Here is a 19,798-nt window from a genome sequence, read left to right on the forward strand (position 1 = left end):
GGGGAAGGTTACGGTTAGGCTAGGGGAAGGGGGGCTTAGGGTTAGGCACTAGGGGGGGAGGCTATGGATTTTTCGCCTGCATTCGTTGGCTCCCCATGGTTTAAATGAGCTGCTTGGGCTAATTAATTAATTTGATATGTCCCGATGATAATATGTTGACAATTTATACTTTAAGGTTGTTCTTCATGAATAGTTGGTTATTCTGTTTTTGACCACTAGATGGGGATGTTACGCAGGTAATTTTCTTTTTTCATCATAAAATGTCAGTTTTATATAGATTTAATGCTCCAGGGTTCTTATATTTAATTTTTGCACTTTATCTATATGATGTGAGTTTTTATTTGCACTTTAAATAAAAAAAAATTGTGAATGTTTACCAGGATGCAATGTTTATATGTTATGTATTATGCACATTCTATGCTCATTGGGCCTGATTCAGAGCCGCTCGCTCTGAATCAGGGCGGGGATTTATTTCTTTTTTTTTTCACCTGCCTGCTCGCTAAGCTGTGGGTGCCCACCCACAGCTTGTGCGAGCGGGCTGGAGATGGTCGCGATTATCGCAAGCCCGAGTGGAATCCCTGCTCTAATAGAGCAGGAAGTCCACTACTGACATCACGAGTGATGTCAGTAGGGCCGCCCACAAACGCCAGGCATTCCTAAGGGAACGTCTGCGTTTGTGCAGCCACCCCCCCCTCCCCGCCTACAAAACGGGGCGAGCTATCAATCAACATCGACAGCCGCCCCGCCTTGTAGCGTGACCCGTAGCAATGGAGCTGCCGTCGCTGGAGGGGCTCACGCATGCCGGAAGCGGCGCATGCGCAGAGGGGGACCATAGACCCGCTTGCGAGCGCTGTTCGCTTACAAGCGGGTCTGAATCAGCCCCATTGTCTCTTATTACTTTGCTGGGCTATACCAATGCACTTTTGACTATGCATTACATTTCCCTGGACATTTTACCATGGTCCGATTTTTGTATTCACAGGTTGATATGGTCCACGGTCAGACTGGATGATGTCACTTCCTGTGCGACGAGATTGCTACGACCGGAAGTGCCTGTGCAGGACGACCGGCCAGCGGGACCTGGGCAGCCTCAGGAGTATGGTGGTAAGTTTTGATTAATGTTTCACACTATTTATTTGCTTGTTTAGATCACAGTTTGTTAGATTGCTGACCTGAGGAAGGGAATACGTTCCCCGACCCGGCGGTCAGAATTTCCACGACACATACCACTCACCAAATACACCACCCACCCATTGATATACCTATCGCCCATCTACAATTGCTGTATACAGTACTCACTTCCCACTACTAGGGATATATTTACTACGATTTTAATCAATGTTGATTGATTTAAAATCTATGAAAATCGACCTTTAGTAAATATACTCCCTACTCTCAGATACCATTCATCAAACACTGAAATAACTCTCACGATCATCCCTCAATCCCACAAGTCCTCTAATACCCCTTTTCCACCTAAATTCCGGGTCTGACCCGGAGTTGGAACAAAGTTCCTATCCGAATCAGACCCGGAATTTTGCCGGCGCCGACTCGGGACATTCCCGAGTTAGCGCCGCTCACACCGCAGTCGGGTCTGCATAGACCCGGCTTTTGCGGAGTGAAAGTGGTCGCTTGGAGATGACGTCATCTCCAAGCGCCACTGAAGCCGGACCAATCGGCCGGCTAGCAGCACACTCCAGGTCATCGTGACCCGGAGTGCACTGTTCTCACAGCAGGGTTTCACTGGCTAAGCCCGTGTTAAACCCTGGTAGTTACCTGGGTTGGATTGCCGGGTCACTCGACCCGGCGATCCAACTCTCTCCCCTTTTACACCAGGCAGCTGCCCGGGTTAACCCTTCAAAAACCCGGGTTTTAGCTCCGGTGTAAAAGGGGTATAATAAATAAGCTTCACTCACAACCACTCCATAAACCAGGCGGTCTCAACTCCAGTCCTCAAGTACCACCAACATGTCATGACTTGTGGATTTCTTTAATCATGCACAGGTGAGCTAATCTATTTTGCTGGGTCAGTAATTATCAGACCTGCTTCCACAGACAGAAATCCTCAAAACATGACCTGTTGGAAAAACTTGAGAGTTGAGGTTTAGACAGTGCCAAATTAAGGTCTGCATGGCCCTATTGCTGAAATTCATGATTGGCCATTTATTTACTTTATTTATTACCAGTTATATAGTGCTCACATATTCTGCAGAGAATGTTTGACCATTCACATCAGTCCCTGCTCCAGTGGAGCTTACACCTCTATGTTCCCTACAATAGGCACACACATACACACTAGGGTTAATTTTTGTTGGGAACCAATTAACCTACCAGTATATTTGTGGATTGTGGGAGTACACTAGAGTACCTGGAGGACACCCACGCAAGCAGAGGGAGAATATACAACTCCACACAGTTAGGGCCGTAGTGGGAATGGAACCAACGACCTCAGTGCTGTGAGGCAGTAATGCTAACCATTACACTGTCTGTGCGGGATCGGTATGAAATACCGCCCGACGCCAGAAGACCGGCAACAGAAGATCCCGACCTGTGAGTATTTTTACTATTACTAACCTTAACCCCCTAACCCTCCCTTAGGGGTGCCTGACCCTAACCCCCCCCCAAGTGCCTAATTCTAACCCCCCCTGCAAGTGCCTAAATCTAACCCCCCTCTCCCTGCAGCCTAAACCTAACCCTCCCTGGAGAGGCATAACCCCTACTTACCCTAGCCTAACCCTCCCAGGGGGGCCTAACCCTAACCTCCCACTTACCCTAGCCTAACCCTCCCGGGGGGGGCTAAACCCTAACCCCCCCCTTACCCTAGCCTGACCCTAACCCTCCCGGGGAGGTGCCTAAGCCTAAGTTACCCCGGGAGCCCCTAACCTAACTCTCTCCCCCCCGGCTAACCTTCGTTCGGTATGTGTAGGGATAATGATAGGCATCGGGATTTTGACGCCTATCATTAGACCCCTGCCGGGATTAGACAGTCGGGAAGCCGGCGGTCGGCATTTCGACCGGTGGCTTCCTGACTGCATCCTGTCTGTGCTGCCCATACCATTGCATATATATATATATATATATATATATATATATATATAAAAACCCAGGACCAATGCTTATTGGCTAATGCTTAAGTCTGAACTCATTTTAAATCTGTCATCCATGTGATCAATAGACCTAATGTCTAAGGCTGAAGCAAGAGCCAAATGGGACTGCCCAAAAATGGGGGAGGACACATACTGCCAGCCCAGGAGCTCTAAGGCGGGAGAACTGCTACATTCTTCTCATGTCCACTGTTTCTTCTCTGGCTACAACTCTCTCTTCCTTTGCTCTTTCCAACTGGTTCCCTTTACACTCCATCCTCTTCTCTATGGCTCTGCCCATGTTTGTCTCTATCTCCTCTCCTTTTGCCCATAGCTCTGTGTTTCATCTCTTCCTCATCTTTTCCATCCTTTCCCTCTAAACACTCTCTGTCTTTCTCCCCTGACAAAGCTTCTCTCTTACCAATTATCTTTCTACTTCTTCATTCCTCTCTCTCTTCCTCGCTGCATTGCTTCTCTGGTAACTTATCCAGAAGCAGTAGGCGGTGATAGCCGGGCGGAAGCTCCTCGATGGTAGTGGTGAGAAGAGTCACAGCCAGAGGCATATTATAATACTCCTTGCACCCTCTGACTTGTTGTGTCTTGTGGCTCACGTACCCTTCTTCTTGTGACCGAAGCAGCATGTATGTTCTCCAGCTCCCAGAAGTTCTTTTTACCTCTGCTGGCAGATAAGGGCTTATTAAATGTGCAGTCTTGGAGTGCAAACCCTCCTTGCTAATTAAAAACACCCAGTAACAGGTGGGAGGGGTGCTAATCTTTATAATTCTTTAACCATCACTTGTAATCTTGCACCATTGTGATGCTGTGGGGCGGTTCTGTTGAGTTGGCTTGGAGGGTCCCGTGCCCTGTATTTGTTCCATAGTGTTAGGGACCTGCCTGATAGAGGTCACCTGGATGCGGTGGGCAGGTCCATTATTATGCCCATTATTGTGTTAAGAACCTCTTTGATGCAATATAGCAGTATTATTATTATTAGGTTTAGCATGGTTAGAATGTGCACTTGCATATTTTCTCTTTCTGCTTGTAGCACTACTAGTCTCAGCAGGTAGCACCTCACATTGTGCTTAGGGTGTGCAATCTAGGGCCCCTCCCCCTATGCACAATGCTATCCTTCACCACTTGTGCAAAGAGGCTGTTTAGAAGAAATTGACACACCTTAAGTACCTGTTGAGGATAGAGGTACCTCATTAACTCAGTCCAGCAACAGCCTTGAGGGCAGGATAACTTGGCTTGCTGCGGCTGTGTAGCAGCCTTGTGGGCTGGTAATTCTTGGCTAGTAATTCTTTGCTAGTAGCGGCCAATGAGTCGTGAGCAAGATGCAGCCTTTGGGCTGTGTAGCATCTTGAGTGCTGGTATGACTTGGCTGGTAGCGGCCTGTGTGCCATTAGTAAGATGCAGCCTTTGGGATGTGTAGCAACCTTTAGGGCTGGTATGACTTGGCTGGTAGCGGCCTGTGTGCCATTAGTAAGATTCGGCCTTTGGCATGTGTAGCAGCCTTGAGGGCTTGTATGACTTGGCAAGATGTGGCAGATGAAGATCTGTACAATAATAAAGTCACTGGTGTTGGTACGCCGAACAGCGCACTGAACACTGAACACACTGGAGGGGGGCCTGTGCCGTCGGGTTGACACAAGCAGCTGAAGCTATAATACAGCCTGTGCCACTGAGTTGACACAAGCAGCTGATGCTGTAATACGGCCTGTGCCGCTGGGTTGACACAAGCAGCAAATGTTGTAATGCTGCCTGTGCCGCTGGGTTTACACAAGCAGTGCACACTGGACTGCGTGCTCTGGACACAGAGTACTGTCCGTGCCGCCTGGATGACACGAACGGCAGAGGACAGGTATGCGAACCGTGCCGCCAAGATGATACTAATGGCAGGTAGATGACAAGCGAATCGTGCCACCTGGATGACACAAACGGCAGAATAACACAATTCAATAGACAGGAGACCTGGAGCTCGACTGGGTGACAAGAGACTAAGCCAGAACCAGAAAGACGAATACTCTATAAACGGCAAGGAATGACAGGCTGGCTGCAATATAACAGATACAGGGTCCAATCAGAGCAAGCTCTACAAGTCTCCCTAATGACAGACTAGTGTGCACCTGGCCTGTGCACACAGAGAAGATAATTAACTAGTGTGCAGCTGATACACCACAGAGACAGATAGTAATTAGAAGGACATGAGATCAGCACACGGACAGACAGGAATGACAGTGTAGGCTAAGCACAGACAAGACATGATTTAATGCAGTATACCAGTAGCAACTAAGGTCCATATTCAAATAGAGGCGAAAAGTCGGAGGTTAGACTTTTCTCCATCATCGCTGTTTTTCCTGGGGATAAAGTATCAGGCGCGTGCCCGCATGTCCCCATATTCAAGTAGGAATCGGCGAAAATGGGACACGGCGGAAAGGTAAGTAGCGAAAAGTCCTGTCACTGTTTGGGGAAATCAGCTTGTCACCCCCCAAAAGATTGTCTGACATGGGGGATCACTATGGGTACCCCCGATTTGGACTGCTGAAGGTATTTGGGGTTTTTAAACGATGTTGGCAGGTGCTTTTATGCGTCTTTAAAGAAGTGGTGAAGAATAGCACTTAGCAACATTTTTTTTTTAAAACAACTACTTCCATGAAATTTGGGGTACATGAAAATGGGTGCAAGCATATTTTGAAGTCCATAAAGTGACCTTTAAAAATTCTTCAAAAATCCATCTTCCGCAACCACCTGCATTCTAGAAAACAGCTGCCGCATACTTGGGGACCCCCCAAGTCAATTTCGCTAGTTTTTAAGTTTGTCCCCCAACTTTTTTTTTCGCCCCCAAAATGAAACCACTTTTTTTGGGGTGTCCTATGCTTTTTTTTTTTTTTTTTTTTTTTACTTTGACACAGATAACTTTTAGGGGACATTCCAAAGGCTGCAGGGTACCTTTTTAAAGTCTGCACCCCTAAACCCCAATTCTGAACTTTTTTTTAGCCACCTATTCTATGGTGAAAACTTATCCTCGTGTTTTGACAAAGACTTTTCGCACCTGCGAATAGTCTTTGTAATTGAATATGGGGATAAGTGAAAATGGCAAAAATGATGTCATCAGCGATAACGGACTTTTCGCCTCTAATTGAATATGGCCCTTAGACTGGGAGCTGCAACAAAGATGATCTGCTAACCGCAGATCCTAACAGTACCCCAAATGGCTTTATTAGGGCTATTCGGGGGCATGTACATTGATCCCCAATGTTAGTGCATCTTTTAGTGGGTGTCAGGCTGACTTCCCCAATTCTGATTACTGAGTACTTTTCGCCTGTTTTGCATTCTCCGGGTTGCGTTTTCGCATCTTTTGGAATTTAATACTGCGAATCATGGGGACACGCGTGATAAGCTTCCGCGGCTAAAACACACGACATAGGCGAAAAGTCCGGCATGCGAAAAAGTATCGCGGGTGCGAAACTATTTGAATACGCCCCTTAGTCTTTAGTGAATCTGGTGGTTGGAAAATCCCACTGGAAAGCCAGTTGTTTCACTAGACGGCAGTTTAGTAGATTTCCCCCAGGACTGTACTGTATGTACATGTGGTGCTTTTGTGTTTCTAGAACACTTTTTTACATTGGGTAAAGTGGACCTAGAAATGCACCTGCTGGAAGATATAAAATACATTCTATTACAAATAGAGGAGCAGATTTTTTCTCTGGAAGCTGAGAGCTGGTGCAAAATCAAGTCCCTTTACTGTGGAAAATCCTGTATCTCATTTCAGTTATCTTGCTCCTCATAATGAAATGCTGCTTTTGTACACCAGTGCACATAGGGCGTGATTCAGAGATGGATGGAATTGCACAAACGTACACAAGTGGCAGTGCAATTCCGTCTATCTAAAATGCAAACGCAGAAGGAGGTGACAGACACCTCCTTGCTGCATCTGTTGACCCTTTGGCCAGGCTGAAGCTTACCGCAGCCTGACCGGGTCCTGTCGCCTTGCGAGGCCAGGAAGTCTGCGTCCATGGGCCTCCTGAAAAACTGAGACGACACGCCCCCATTTCCAGGAACGCTGCCCAGGAACGCTCCTGCTCCACCCCCCTAACGCCGCAGCCTGTCACTCAGGCTGCGGCTGGGAGGCTCTGCGAGTGAACTCACAGATGGAGGGCTGCACATGCACAGTACACGTCCTGCACATGTGCATCCTCCATCTGAGCTGTGTGCTAACCATCAGGTTAGCTTACATCTCTGAATTAGGCCCATAATCCATGCTAAGCAAGGAACGCCTTCACTCTGCCCAACTCCTCCCATCAGCTGGCACAAGCTTCCACTGCTCTGCAAATGCCACCATCTTTCCCTCTGGATCAAATGTCACAAGATAAATATGTAAAATTCTGCAAAGGAGGAAAGAGGCAATTTCCTAGAAACAGTTTTAAAAAGTTGCTAATTAAGGGGGAAGAGAGATAAAGTACCAACCAATCAGCTCCTAATTGCCATTTTTCAAACACAGCCTGTAAAATGACAGTTAGGAGCTGATCGGTTGGTACTTTATCACTTTCCAAGGCTTAGTACATAGTTGCCTACCTTTTTTTTCACTCTTCCCGGGAGAAGCCCAGGTAAGAGAAGCAGGAGGGTGGCGATGGGGGACGGGGCCTAAATATTTGTGCCATTAAGCCTCGCCCATTGCTGCAAAGTGCCGTGATTGGCTAAGTTTAAATAAGGGCCGGGCAAAAATACACGAATCATGAAGAATCGCGTCATTAAACCCCACCCCCTGCACGGAGACCGGCGATCACCGCAGGAATTCTCCCCATTCTGCCCACTTCACTAGGAAGTGGGCAGAATGCGGGATAAGTGCCTACCCTTCCAGGGGTGCAGGGGGTTACCAGAAAAATCGGGAGCTTCCCGCAAATTCTTGGGAGGGTAGGCATATATGGCTTAGTACATCTCCCCCTCTGTCATTAAATTTGCCCCTATAAATAGTTTTGATAAGAGATAAGCAGTTAACTAGCTCTGCTCTTTACAAAATCTTTACAAAATAATGATTCAAGGACTCATACAATTATCCATAAGGTCCTTGTAGTAGCATCACAGATTTATGTTTCCTTGTGATGTATCGGTAATGATTTTTACTAATTTCAATGAGTGATGTTTTAATTTCCATAATATGTGCTGAAACATAACGAAGAAGGCCACTGCTTAAGCTGGGTACACACTAGACCATTTTCCACATCAGTCAGTGTGTACCCACTATGAGTGACCATGCGCGCTCCCGCTAGGTCATTCATCGTATCGACAGATCGAGCCTACATGCTGCTCAATCTGTCAGTTTGATGAAGCGCCCCATGCTCGTGGAAGCGGCTGGTGAATGACATATCGTGTAGTCATTCACCAGATCATGCGGTATCAAACGACTGCACGATATGTCGCTCATCGCATCGTGCATCGGCCAGGGTGCACACCTCGTCTATTGTGTACCCGGCATTAGGCTCATGGTACCCGGCATTAGGTTGTAGGCTGGTTAAGTCCTGTCTCTCCCCTATGATGATGTGACACCATAACCAAGCTGCCTGAACCCTGGAGATTCAATCATCGACAGAGCAAACATATGCAGAGAAGGGAACACAAATTAGAAGCCAAACACGGACAGGTACTAATTACATGAATCAGGGCTTCTCACGGGGGCACAGTGGAGGCTTGGTCAGCCATGAGAAAAGAGAATTGCCCTCATCTCTGTAGTACTAAATGTTTAATGGAGTAGGCATGCCCCCACCCCCCACCTGGTCCCGGCCAGGCAGAAAGTCCCAAGGCTGTATTGCAGTATCTGTTAGTCAAACACTAAACTAGAATCTTCTAAACTAAAACAGCTACTATTTTGTATTTGCAAAAATGTATGCTTGCGCCTAAATATTGGTAGATACTTATATTAAAGTGGATTATCCTTTAAAATACAAGCCCTAGTATAATGTACTGTTAAAACTTACAGACAGTGGGAAATAGTGTATTAAAAATGCAGCCTGATTTTAGTTGGCACTCTGAAAAGGGTTAAGTTGTTACAGTTGGCTGACATACCCCACTGAGTGATTATCGTGGCTATGGCCATTCCATTGTGTGAGCTGCGCATTGTTTGCAGATCTTAGAGTGATAAATGCAGGTTCCAAAATAGCCTCCAGTAAGAGCGTTTTCATATCTGGCATTATTAAGAGGGCCTGCCACGTGATCTCTGGGGATAATAGACAGCTGCCTACCAGAGCTGCACTGGGAACAGGCACAGGGGTGTCCAGACAGAGGCTGATGAAGCTGAACTGAGCGTGAAGGATAATAAAGGTCATCTTTTCTAACTTCGCAGCATCACAGCTTCATCTACCAGACTTCAGCTGAAAAACGACTCAAGTTCCCATTATCAGATTATTTTGCCAGCAGCATGACCCAAGTAATGACAAACGACATGTACAGCTACACCTATGAGGAGAATGAATATATGAACCAAGAAGATGAGTGGGACCGAGACATGCTGTTAGACCCAGCATGGGAAAAGCAGCAAAGAAAGGTCAGCACCCTAAACATCCTATTATAGACAGTTGTGAAATGATGTCTCTAATTGTGCCCAGATAGAATAGATCCGGTAACCAGTTTCATGTATCCTAAATAGTTTCCAAAGTAGGGAAGACATATATTTGAATATGCTTATAAGCATGAACTAAGTGATTTAAACATGATGTACTTGTTTCTACTCATTTGTATACACTAAAAGTTTCTATATTTGGATAAAGAGAAGTAGAGTAAAGATGATAAATTATCATTACACGTTATAGGTATTGCTGTGTACATTGCAAAATATTATCACTGTGTACTTGGTGTACAGTACTCAAACACATGAGCTGTGATGTAACCACATACACTCTATAGAGGTAGGCAACCAGCGGTGCTGCAGCTGTTGATGACCTACAAGTCCCAGCATGTCTGGTCAGCTATAGTGGCAAAGGAACAGGAAAGATACTTCCTCTCTCTCCTGTCCCTGCTATCACACTGTAGTGTCAGTAATCACAGAAAGGAGTGCAGGAGACAGGTGAGCAGAGGCGTGCTGGGGTCAGCAGGCAAGGTGGGAACTTCACATCTGACATCCTTAGAAATAGAGATGTGCGGGTTCAGTTTTACTCTGTTCTTTTCGCCAAAACTATCGCAAGTTCGGATTTATTTTATTGGCTATCCAAAACATGTGATAGCCGACAGCCAATAAGATACCGTTTTTTGAGATCCAAACATATCCGAGTAAAACTGAACCCGCACATCTGTACTTAGAATGAGGCTCCCTGCACAGAGGTGCTATAGTTTTGCCCCAGAAGGAAGCTCTGTGGTTGTTTTGTGGGTTGTTTTAAAATCTCTGATAAATTAAGTCCTATTGGATCCCATCATGGGCAGCAATTATACCATTGGAGATCACTCAAGCTACTTTAAAATATATCATATATTATTCATTTTGTATCTTCAAACAACCATGTCATGTAGATAACCAGCATCCTTTATCTAGTTTACATGAACTTGCAGTAGGATTAGCTAAACTAGAACCAATACATATGCAATACATTTTCAGTTACGCATAAAGTACAATACACCCTTTATTAATAGAATTAAGTTTATTAACAGAGTTAAGTTTTATAATATTTTACTATATGCATTCTAAAAATATAATAGCATTGTTTACTGAATACAATCAGCATTATTTTCCTGCCTTTTGGCTTTCCTTAATGTGCAGTTTGATTCTATCATTATGAATTAAAATTGTTTTATGAAGCTTCTGTACATTTATTTATTATGAATGCAGTTAAATTAAATTGTATTTGTGGACACATTATAAATGGCAATGTTGAAATACATTATCATTATTATTACCAAATTATACAACATCAATATATTCTGCAACACAGCACATTTAGAGAATGTTATTCAAGCACATCAGTCCCTAATTCAGGTGACCCTACAGTCTAATTTCCCTACCGCAGGGCAAACAGCTTTGTCACAGATGAAGACCAAACAGGAGAGTGGTACTGGGGGCCAGGAATAATACAAGGTGCAGCACTAGCCATATTACGCTTCTAATCAATTATTTTGCTGCTGCGTTTCTTGTTAAACCTTATTCTCCTATTTGTAGGCAGTTAGTTCACCTTCATTCAGAACTTATGCAGTTTTCTAAATCACTCAATCCGGACCATCTGAAAATTGGACAGGACATCCCAAAACCTGAGTATTCAGGTGAAACCCTGGCAATAGAGTACATTAATTGCACAATTGATATAAAAAATGTCCCGTCATTCTGCAGTCAGCAGCATAAATGCTGAGCTGCAGCACACTGCCCATAGTTACTGCGCAGTGCAGTCAGCACCATAGATAATGCTGAGATGCTGCACACTGCCCATAGTTACTATACAGTGCAGTCAGCACCATAGATAATGCTGAGCTGCTGCACACTGCCCATAGTTACTATACAGTGCAGTCAGCACCATAGATAATGCTGAGCTGCAGCACACTGCCCATAGTTACTGCGCAGTGCAGTCAGCACCATAGATAATGCTGAGATGCTGCACACTGCCCATAGTTACTATACAGTGCAGTCAGCACCATAGATAATGCTGAGCTGCTGCACACTGCCCATAGTTACTATACAGTGCAGTCAGCACCATAGATAATGCTGAGCTGCAGCACACTGCCCATAGTTACTGTGCACTGCAGTCAGCACCATAGATAATGCTGAGCTGCAGCACACTGCCCATAGTTACTGTGCAGTGCAGTCAGCACCATAGATAATGCTGAGCTGGAGCACACTGCCCATAGTTACTGTGCACTGCAGTCAGCACCATAGATAATGCTGACCTGCTGCACACTGCCCATAGTTACTGTGCAGTGCAGTCAGCACCATAGATAATGCTGAGCTGCAGCACACTGCCCATAGTTACAGTGCAGTCAGCACCATAGATAAAGCTGAGCTGCAGCACAATACCCATAGTTACTATACAGTGCAGTCAATACCATAGATAATGCTGAGCTGCTGCACACTGCCCATAGTTACTCCTGTGTAGTGCAGTCAGCACCATAGATAATGCTGAGCGGCTGCACACTTCCCATAGTTACTGTGCAGTGCTGTCAATACCATAGCTAATGCTGAGCTGCTGCACACTGCCCATAGTTACAGTGTAGTGCAGTCAGCACCATAGATAATGCTGAGCTGCTGCACACTGCCCATAGTTACTCCTGTGCAGTGCAGTCAGCACCATAGATAATGTTGAGCGGCTGCACACTGCCCATAGTTACTGTGCAGTGCAGTCAACACCATAGTTAATGCTGAGCTGCTGCACACTGCCCATAGTTACTATACAGTGCAATCAGCACCATAGATAATGCTGAGCTGCAGCACACTGCCCATAGTTACTGTGCAGTGCAGTCAGCAACATAGCCAATGCTGAGCTGCTGCACACTGCCCATAGTTACTCCTGTGCAGTGCAGTCAGCACCATAGATAATGCTGAGCTGCAGCACACTGCCCATAGTTACTGTGCACTGCAGTCAGCACCATAGCTAATGCTGAGCTGCAGCACACCACCCATAGTTACTGTGCAGTGCAGTCAGCACCATAGGTACTGCTGAGCTGCTGCACACTGCCCATAGTTACAGTGCAGTGCAGTCAGCACCATAGATAATGCTGAGCTGCAGCACACTGCCCATAGTTACTATACAGTGCAGTCAGCACCATAGATAATGCTGAGCTGCTGCACACTTCCCATAGTTACTGTGCAGTGCTGTCAATACCATAGCTAATGCTGAGCTGCAGCACACTGCCCATAGTTACAGTGTAGTGCAGTCAGCACCATAGATAATGCTGAGCTGCTGCACACTGCCCATAGTTACTCCTGTGCAGTGCAGTCAGCACCATAGATAATGCTGAGCGGCTGCACACTGCCCATAGTTACTGTGCAATGCAGTCAACACCATAGTTAATGCTGAGCTGCTGCACACTGCCCATAGTTACTATACAGTGCAATCAGCACCATAGTTAATGCTGAGCTGCTGCACACTGCCCATAGTTACTGTGCAGTGCAGTCAGCACCATAGCTAATGCTGTGCTGCAGCACACTGCCCATAGTTACTGTGCAGTGCAGTCAGCACCGTAGATAATGCTGAGCTGCAGCACACTGCCCATAGTTACTGTGCAGTGCAGTCAGCACCATAGCTAATGCTGAGCTGCAGCACACTGCCCATAGTTACTGTGCAGTGCAGTCAGCACCATAGGTACTGCTGAGCTGCTGCACACTGCCCATAGTTACTGTGCAGTGCAGTCAGCACCATAGATAATGCTGAGCTGCAGCACACTGCCCATAGTTACTATACAGTGCAGTCAGCACCAAAGATAATGCTGAGCTGCTGCACACAGTTACTCCTTTGTAGTGCAGTCAGCACCATAGATAATGCTGAGCGGCTGCACACTTCCCATAGTTACTGTGCAGTGCTGTCAATACCATAGCTAATGCTGAGCTGCTGCACACTGCCCATAGTTACAGTGTAGTGCAGTCAGCACCATAGATAATGCTGAGCTGCTGCACACTGCCCATAGTTACTCCTGTGCAGTGCAGTCAGCACCATAGATAATGCTGAGCGGCTGCACACTGCCCATAGTTACTGTGCAGTGCAGTCAACACCATAGTTAAAGCTGAGCTGCTGCACACTGCCCATAGTTACTATACAGTGCAGTCAGCACCATAGATAATGCTGAGCTGCTGCACACTGCCATAGTTACTGTGCAGTGCAGGCAGCACCATAGATAATGCTGAGCTGCAGCACACTGCCCATAGGTACTGTGCAGTGCAGTCAGCAACATAGCCAATGCTGAGCTGCTGCACACTGCCCATAGTTACTCCTGTGTAGTGCAGTCAGCACCGTAGATAATGCTGAGCTGCAGCACACTGCCCATAGTTACTGTGCAGTGCAGTCAGCACCATAGCTAATGCTGAGCTGCAGCACACCACCCATAGTTACTGTGCAGTGCAGTCAGCACCATAGGTACTGCTGAGCTGCTGCACACTGCCCATAGTTACAGTGTAGTGCAGTCAGCACCATAGATAATGCTGAGCTGCTGCACACTGCCCATAGTTACTCCTGTGCAGTGCAGTCAGCACCATAGATAATGTTGAGCGGCTGCACACTGCCCATAGTTACTGTGCAGTGCAGTCAACACCATAGTTAATGCTGAGCTGCTGCACACTGCCCATAGTTACTATACAGTGCAATCAGCACCATAGATAATGCTGAGCTGCAGCACACTGCCCATAGTTACTGTGCAGTGCAGTCAGCAACATAGCCAATGCTGAGCTGCTGCACACTGCCCATAGTTACTCCTGTGCAGTGCAGTCAGCACCATAGATAATGCTGAGCTGCAGCACACTGCCCATAGTTACTGTGCACTGCAGTCAGCACCATAGCTAATGCTGAGCTGCAGCACACCACCCATAGTTACTGTGCAGTGCAGTCAGCACCATAGGTACTGCTGAGCTGCTGCACACTGCCCATAGTTACAGTGCAGTGCAGTCAGCACCATAGATAATGCTGAGCTGCAGCACACTGCCCATAGTTACTATACAGTGCAGTCAGCACCATAGATAATGCTGAGCTGCTGCACACTTCCCATAGTTACTGTGCAGTGCTGTCAATACCATAGCTAATGCTGAGCTGCAGCACACTGCCCATAGTTACAGTGTAGTGCAGTCAGCACCATAGATAATGCTGAGCTGCTGCACACTGCCCATAGTTACTCCTGTGCAGTGCAGTCAGCACCATAGATAATGCTGAGCGGCTGCACACTGCCCATAGTTACTGTGCAATGCAGTCAACACCATAGTTAATGCTGAGCTGCTGCACACTGCCCATAGTTACTATACAGTGCAATCAGCACCATAGTTAATGCTGAGCTGCTGCACACTGCCCATAGTTACTGTGCAGTGCAGTCAGCACCATAGCTAATGCTGTGCTGCAGCACACTGCCCATAGTTACTGTGCAGTGCAGTCAGCACCGTAGATAATGCTGAGCTGCAGCACACTGCCCATAGTTACTGTGCAGTGCAGTCAGCACCATAGCTAATGCTGAGCTGCAGCACACTGCCCATAGTTACTGTGCAGTGCAGTCAGCACCATAGGTACTGCTGAGCTGCTGCACACTGCCCATAGTTACTGTGCAGTGCAGTCAGCACCATAGATAATGCTGAGCTGCAGCACACTGCCCATAGTTACTATACAGTGCAGTCAGCACCAAAGATAATGCTGAGCTGCTGCACACAGTTACTCCTTTGTAGTGCAGTCAGCACCATAGATAATGCTGAGCGGCTGCACACTTCCCATAGTTACTGTGCAGTGCTGTCAATACCATAGCTAATGCTGAGCTGCTGCACACTGCCCATAGTTACAGTGTAGTGCAGTCAGCACCATAGATAATGCTGAGCTGCTGCACACTGCCCATAGTTACTCCTGTGCAGTGCAGTCAGCACCATAGATAATGCTGAGCGGCTGCACACTGCCCATAGTTACTGTGCAGTGCAGTCAACACCATAGTTAAAGCTGAGCTGCTGCACACTGCCCATAGTTACTATACAGTGCAGTCAGCACCATAGATAATGCTGAGCTGCTGCACACTGCCATAGTTACTGTGCAGTGCAGGCAGCACCATAGATAATGCTGAGCTGCAGCACACTGCCCATAGGTACTGTGCAGTGCAGTCAGCAACATAGCCAATGCTGAGCTGCTGCACACTGCCCATAGTTACTCCTGTGTAGTGCAGTCAGCACCGTAGATAATGCTGAGCTGCAGCACACTGCCCATAGTTACTGTGCAGTGCAGTCAGCACCATAGCTAATGCTGAGCTGCAGCACACTGCCCATAGTTACTGTGCAGTGCAGTCAGCACCATAGGTACTGCTGAGCTGCTGCACACTGCCCATAGTTACTATACAGTGCAGTCAGCACCATAGATAATGCTGAGCTGAAGCACACTGCCCATAGTTACTGTGCACTGCAGTCAGCACCATAGATAATGCTGAGCTGAAGCACACTGCCCATATTTACTATACAGTGCAGTCAGCACCATAGATAATGCTGAGCTGCAGCACACTGCCCATAGTTACTGTGCACTGCAGTCAGCACCATAGATAATGCTGAGCTGCAGCACACTGCCCATAGTTACTGTGCACTGCAGTCAGCACCATAGCTAATGCTGAGCTGCAGCACACTACCCATAGTTACTGTGCAGTGCAGTCAGCACCATAGCTAATGCTGAGCTGCTGCACACTGCCCATAGTTACAGTGTAGTGCAGTCAGCACCATAGATAATGCTGAGCTGCAGCACACTACCCATAGTTACTATACAGTGCAGTCAGCACCATAGCTAATGCTGAGCTGCTGCACACTGCCCATAGTTACAGTGCAGTGCAGTCAGCACCATAGATAAAGCTGAGCTGCAGCACACTGCCCATAGTTACTATACAGTGCAGTCAGCACCATAGCTAATGCTGAGCTGCTGCACACTGCCCATAGTTACAGTGTAGTGCAGTCAGCACCATAGATAATGCTGAGCTGCTGCACACTGCCCATAGTTACTCCTGTGCAGTGCAGTCAGCACCATAGTTAATGCTGAGCTGCTGCACACTGCCCATAGTTACTATACAGTGCAGTCAGCACCATAGCTAATGCTGTGCTGCAGCACACTGCCCATAGTTACTGTGCAGTGCAGTCAGCACCGTAGATAATGCTGAGCTGCAGCACACTGCCCATAGTTACTGTGCAGTGCAGTCAGCACCATAGCTAATGCTGAGCTGCAGCACACTGCCCATAGTTACTGTGCAGTGCAGTCAGCACCATAGGTACTGCTGAGCTGCTGCACACTGCCCATAGTTACTATACAGTGCAGTCAGCACCATAGGTAATGCTGAGCTGAAGCACACTGCCCATATTTACTATACAGTGCAGTCAGCACCATAGATAATGCTGAGCTGCAGCACACTGCCCATAGTTACTGTACACTGCAGTCAGCACCATAGATAATGCTGAGCGGCTGCACACTGCCCATAGTTACTGTGCACTGCAGTCAGCACCATAGCTAATGCTGAGCTGCAGCACACTACCCATAGTTACTGTGCAGTGCAGTCAGCACCATAGGTACTGCTGAGCTGCTGCACACTGCCCATAGTTACAGTGCAGTGCAGTCAGCACCATAGATAAAGCTGAGCTGCAGCACACTACCCATAGTTACTATACAGTGCAGTCAGCACCATAGATAATGCTGAGCTGCAGCACACTGCCCATAGTTACTGTGCAGTGCAGTCAGCACCATAGATAATGCTGAGCTGCTGCACACTGCCCATAGTTACTCCTGTGTAGTGCAGTCAGCACCATAGATAATGCTGAGCGGCTGCACACTTCCCATAGTTACTGTGCAGTGCTGTCCACACCATAGCTAATGCTGAGCTGCTGCACACTGCCCATAGTTACATTGTAGTGCAGTCAGCACCATAGATAATGCTGAGCTACTGTACACTGCCCATAGTTACTCCTGTGCAGTGCAATCAGCAGCATAGATAATGCTGAGTGGCTGCACACTGCCCATAGTTACTATACAGTGCAGTCAACACCATAGATAATGCTGAGCTGCAGCACACTGCCCATAGTTACAGTGTAGTGCAGTCAGCACCATAGATAATGCTGAGCTGCAGCACACTGCCCATAGTTACTGTGCAGTGCAGTCAGCAACATAGCCAATGCTGAGCTGCTGCACACTGCCCATAGTTACTCCTGTGCAGTGCAGTCAGCACCATAGATAATGCTGAGCTGCTGCACACTGCCCATAGTAACTCCTGTGCAGTACAGTCAGCAAAATAGATAATGCTGAGCTGCTGCACACTGCCCATAGTAACTCCTGTGCAGTGCAGTCAGCACCATAGATAATGCTGAGCTGCAGCACACTGCCCATAGTTACTGTGCAGTGCAGTCAGCACCATAGATAATGCTGAGCTGCAGCACACTGCCCATAGTTACTATACAGTGCAATCAGCACCATAGATAATGCTGAGCTGCTGCACACTTCCCATAGTTACTTTACAGTGCAGTCAGCACCATAGATAATGCTGAGCTGAAGCACACTGCCCATATTTACTATACAGTGCAGTCAGCACCATAGATAATGCTGAGCTGCAGCACACTGCCCATAGTTACTGTGCACTGCAGTCAGCACCATAGATAATGCTGAGCTGCAGCACACTGCCCATAGTTACTGTGCAGTGCAGTCAGCACCATAGATAAAGCTGAGCTGCAGCACACTACCCATAGTTACTATACAGTGCAGTCAGCACCGTAGATAATGCTGAGCTGCTGCACACTGCCCATAGTTACTCCTGTGTAGTGCAGTCAGCACCATAGATAATGCTGAGCGGCTGCACACTTCCCATAGTTACTGTGCAGTGCTGTCCACACCATAGCTAATGCTGAGCTGCTGCACACTGCCCATAGTTACATTGTAGTGCAGTCAGCACCACAGATAATGCTGAGCTACTGTACATTGCCCATAGTTACTCCTGTGCAGTGCAATCAGCAGCATAGATAATGCTGAGCGGCTGCACACTGCCCATAGTTACTATACAGTGCAGTCAACACCATAGATAATGCTGAGCTGCAGCACACTGCCCATAGTTACAGTGTAGTGCAGTCAGCACCATAGATAATGCTGAGCTGCAGCACACTGCCCATAGTTACTGTGCAGTGCAGTCAGCAACATAGCCAATGCTGAGCTGCTGCACACTGCCCATAGATACTCCTGTGCAGTGCAGTCAGCACCATAGATAATGCTGAGCTGCTGCACACTGCCCATAGTAACTCCTGTGCAGTGCCGTCAGCACCATAGATAATGCAGAGCTGCAGCACACTGCCCATAGTTACTATACAGTGCAATCAGCACCATAGATAATGCTGAGCTGCAGCACACTGCCCATAGTTAATATACAGTGCAATCAGCACCATAGATAATGCAGAGCTGCAGCACACTGCCCATAGTTACTGTGCAGTGCAGTCAGCACCATAGATAATGCTGAGCTGCAGCACACTTCCCATAGTTACTTTACAGTGCAGTCAGCACCATAGATAATGCTGAGCTGCAGCACACTTCCCTTAGTTACTTTACAGTGCAGGGCCCATCTACCATTTCTTAGGTAATTGGGTATATGGAAGAGGCAATACATTAATCGGCTGAATAGCTTCAGCTCTCATCTTCCAACCTCACACATTCCTTTATCCTACTTTTCATCAAAACTCTCACTCTTTCGAGACTGATACAGAAAAACTCCTTCATTGTATGTCTCCATTCAATGTAGTCCATTCCAGGCAGTGTATTCTTTGTTGTAGAGATTGACCATGCTTGTTTTATTTAATAAAGTGGGCATTAAATTCAAATCGCACAAATCTTAAATGTTTTGTGACTGTTTTACAAGATTATTAAATGAGTTGGCCCAAAATACTGTATGTTTTACCTTGTATTGAATATTAAGCAGAGATATTCAGATTCCATTGAACAGGAATTCCAAGCGCTGGCATCCCTACTGTCGGGATTGTGACCAGATCCCCCTGGTGCACAAAGCATCCTTAGCCACCAATCAGGTATCGGCTTTTATTAAATGTAGTCTGCAATCTAAAGGCTAACATC

The 19,798-nt window shown here is 46.9% G+C and overlaps 1 protein-coding gene across 1 annotated transcript in view; it reads left to right on the forward strand.

Moving 5' to 3' along the window:
* Positions 1-975: 975 nt before the first annotated feature.
* The window catches only part of ACTN2 (actinin alpha 2), a 146,674-nt gene continuing 127,851 nt past the window's right edge, over positions 976-19,798 (forward strand). The window contains exons 1-2 of the mRNA XM_088477637.1: positions 976-1,104; positions 9,424-9,624. Coding sequence (XP_088333763.1) covers positions 1,009-1,104; positions 9,424-9,624 — 297 coding nt within the window. The 5' untranslated portion in view covers positions 976-1,008. The remainder of the gene's footprint in view (positions 1,105-9,423; positions 9,625-19,798) is intronic.

The sequence above is a fragment of the Taudactylus pleione genome, unplaced genomic scaffold, assembly GCF_031769625.1.
Source record: "Taudactylus pleione unplaced genomic scaffold, aTauple2 ptg000201l, whole genome shotgun sequence".
NCBI classification, from domain to species: Eukaryota; Metazoa; Chordata; class Amphibia; order Anura; family Myobatrachidae; genus Taudactylus; species Taudactylus pleione.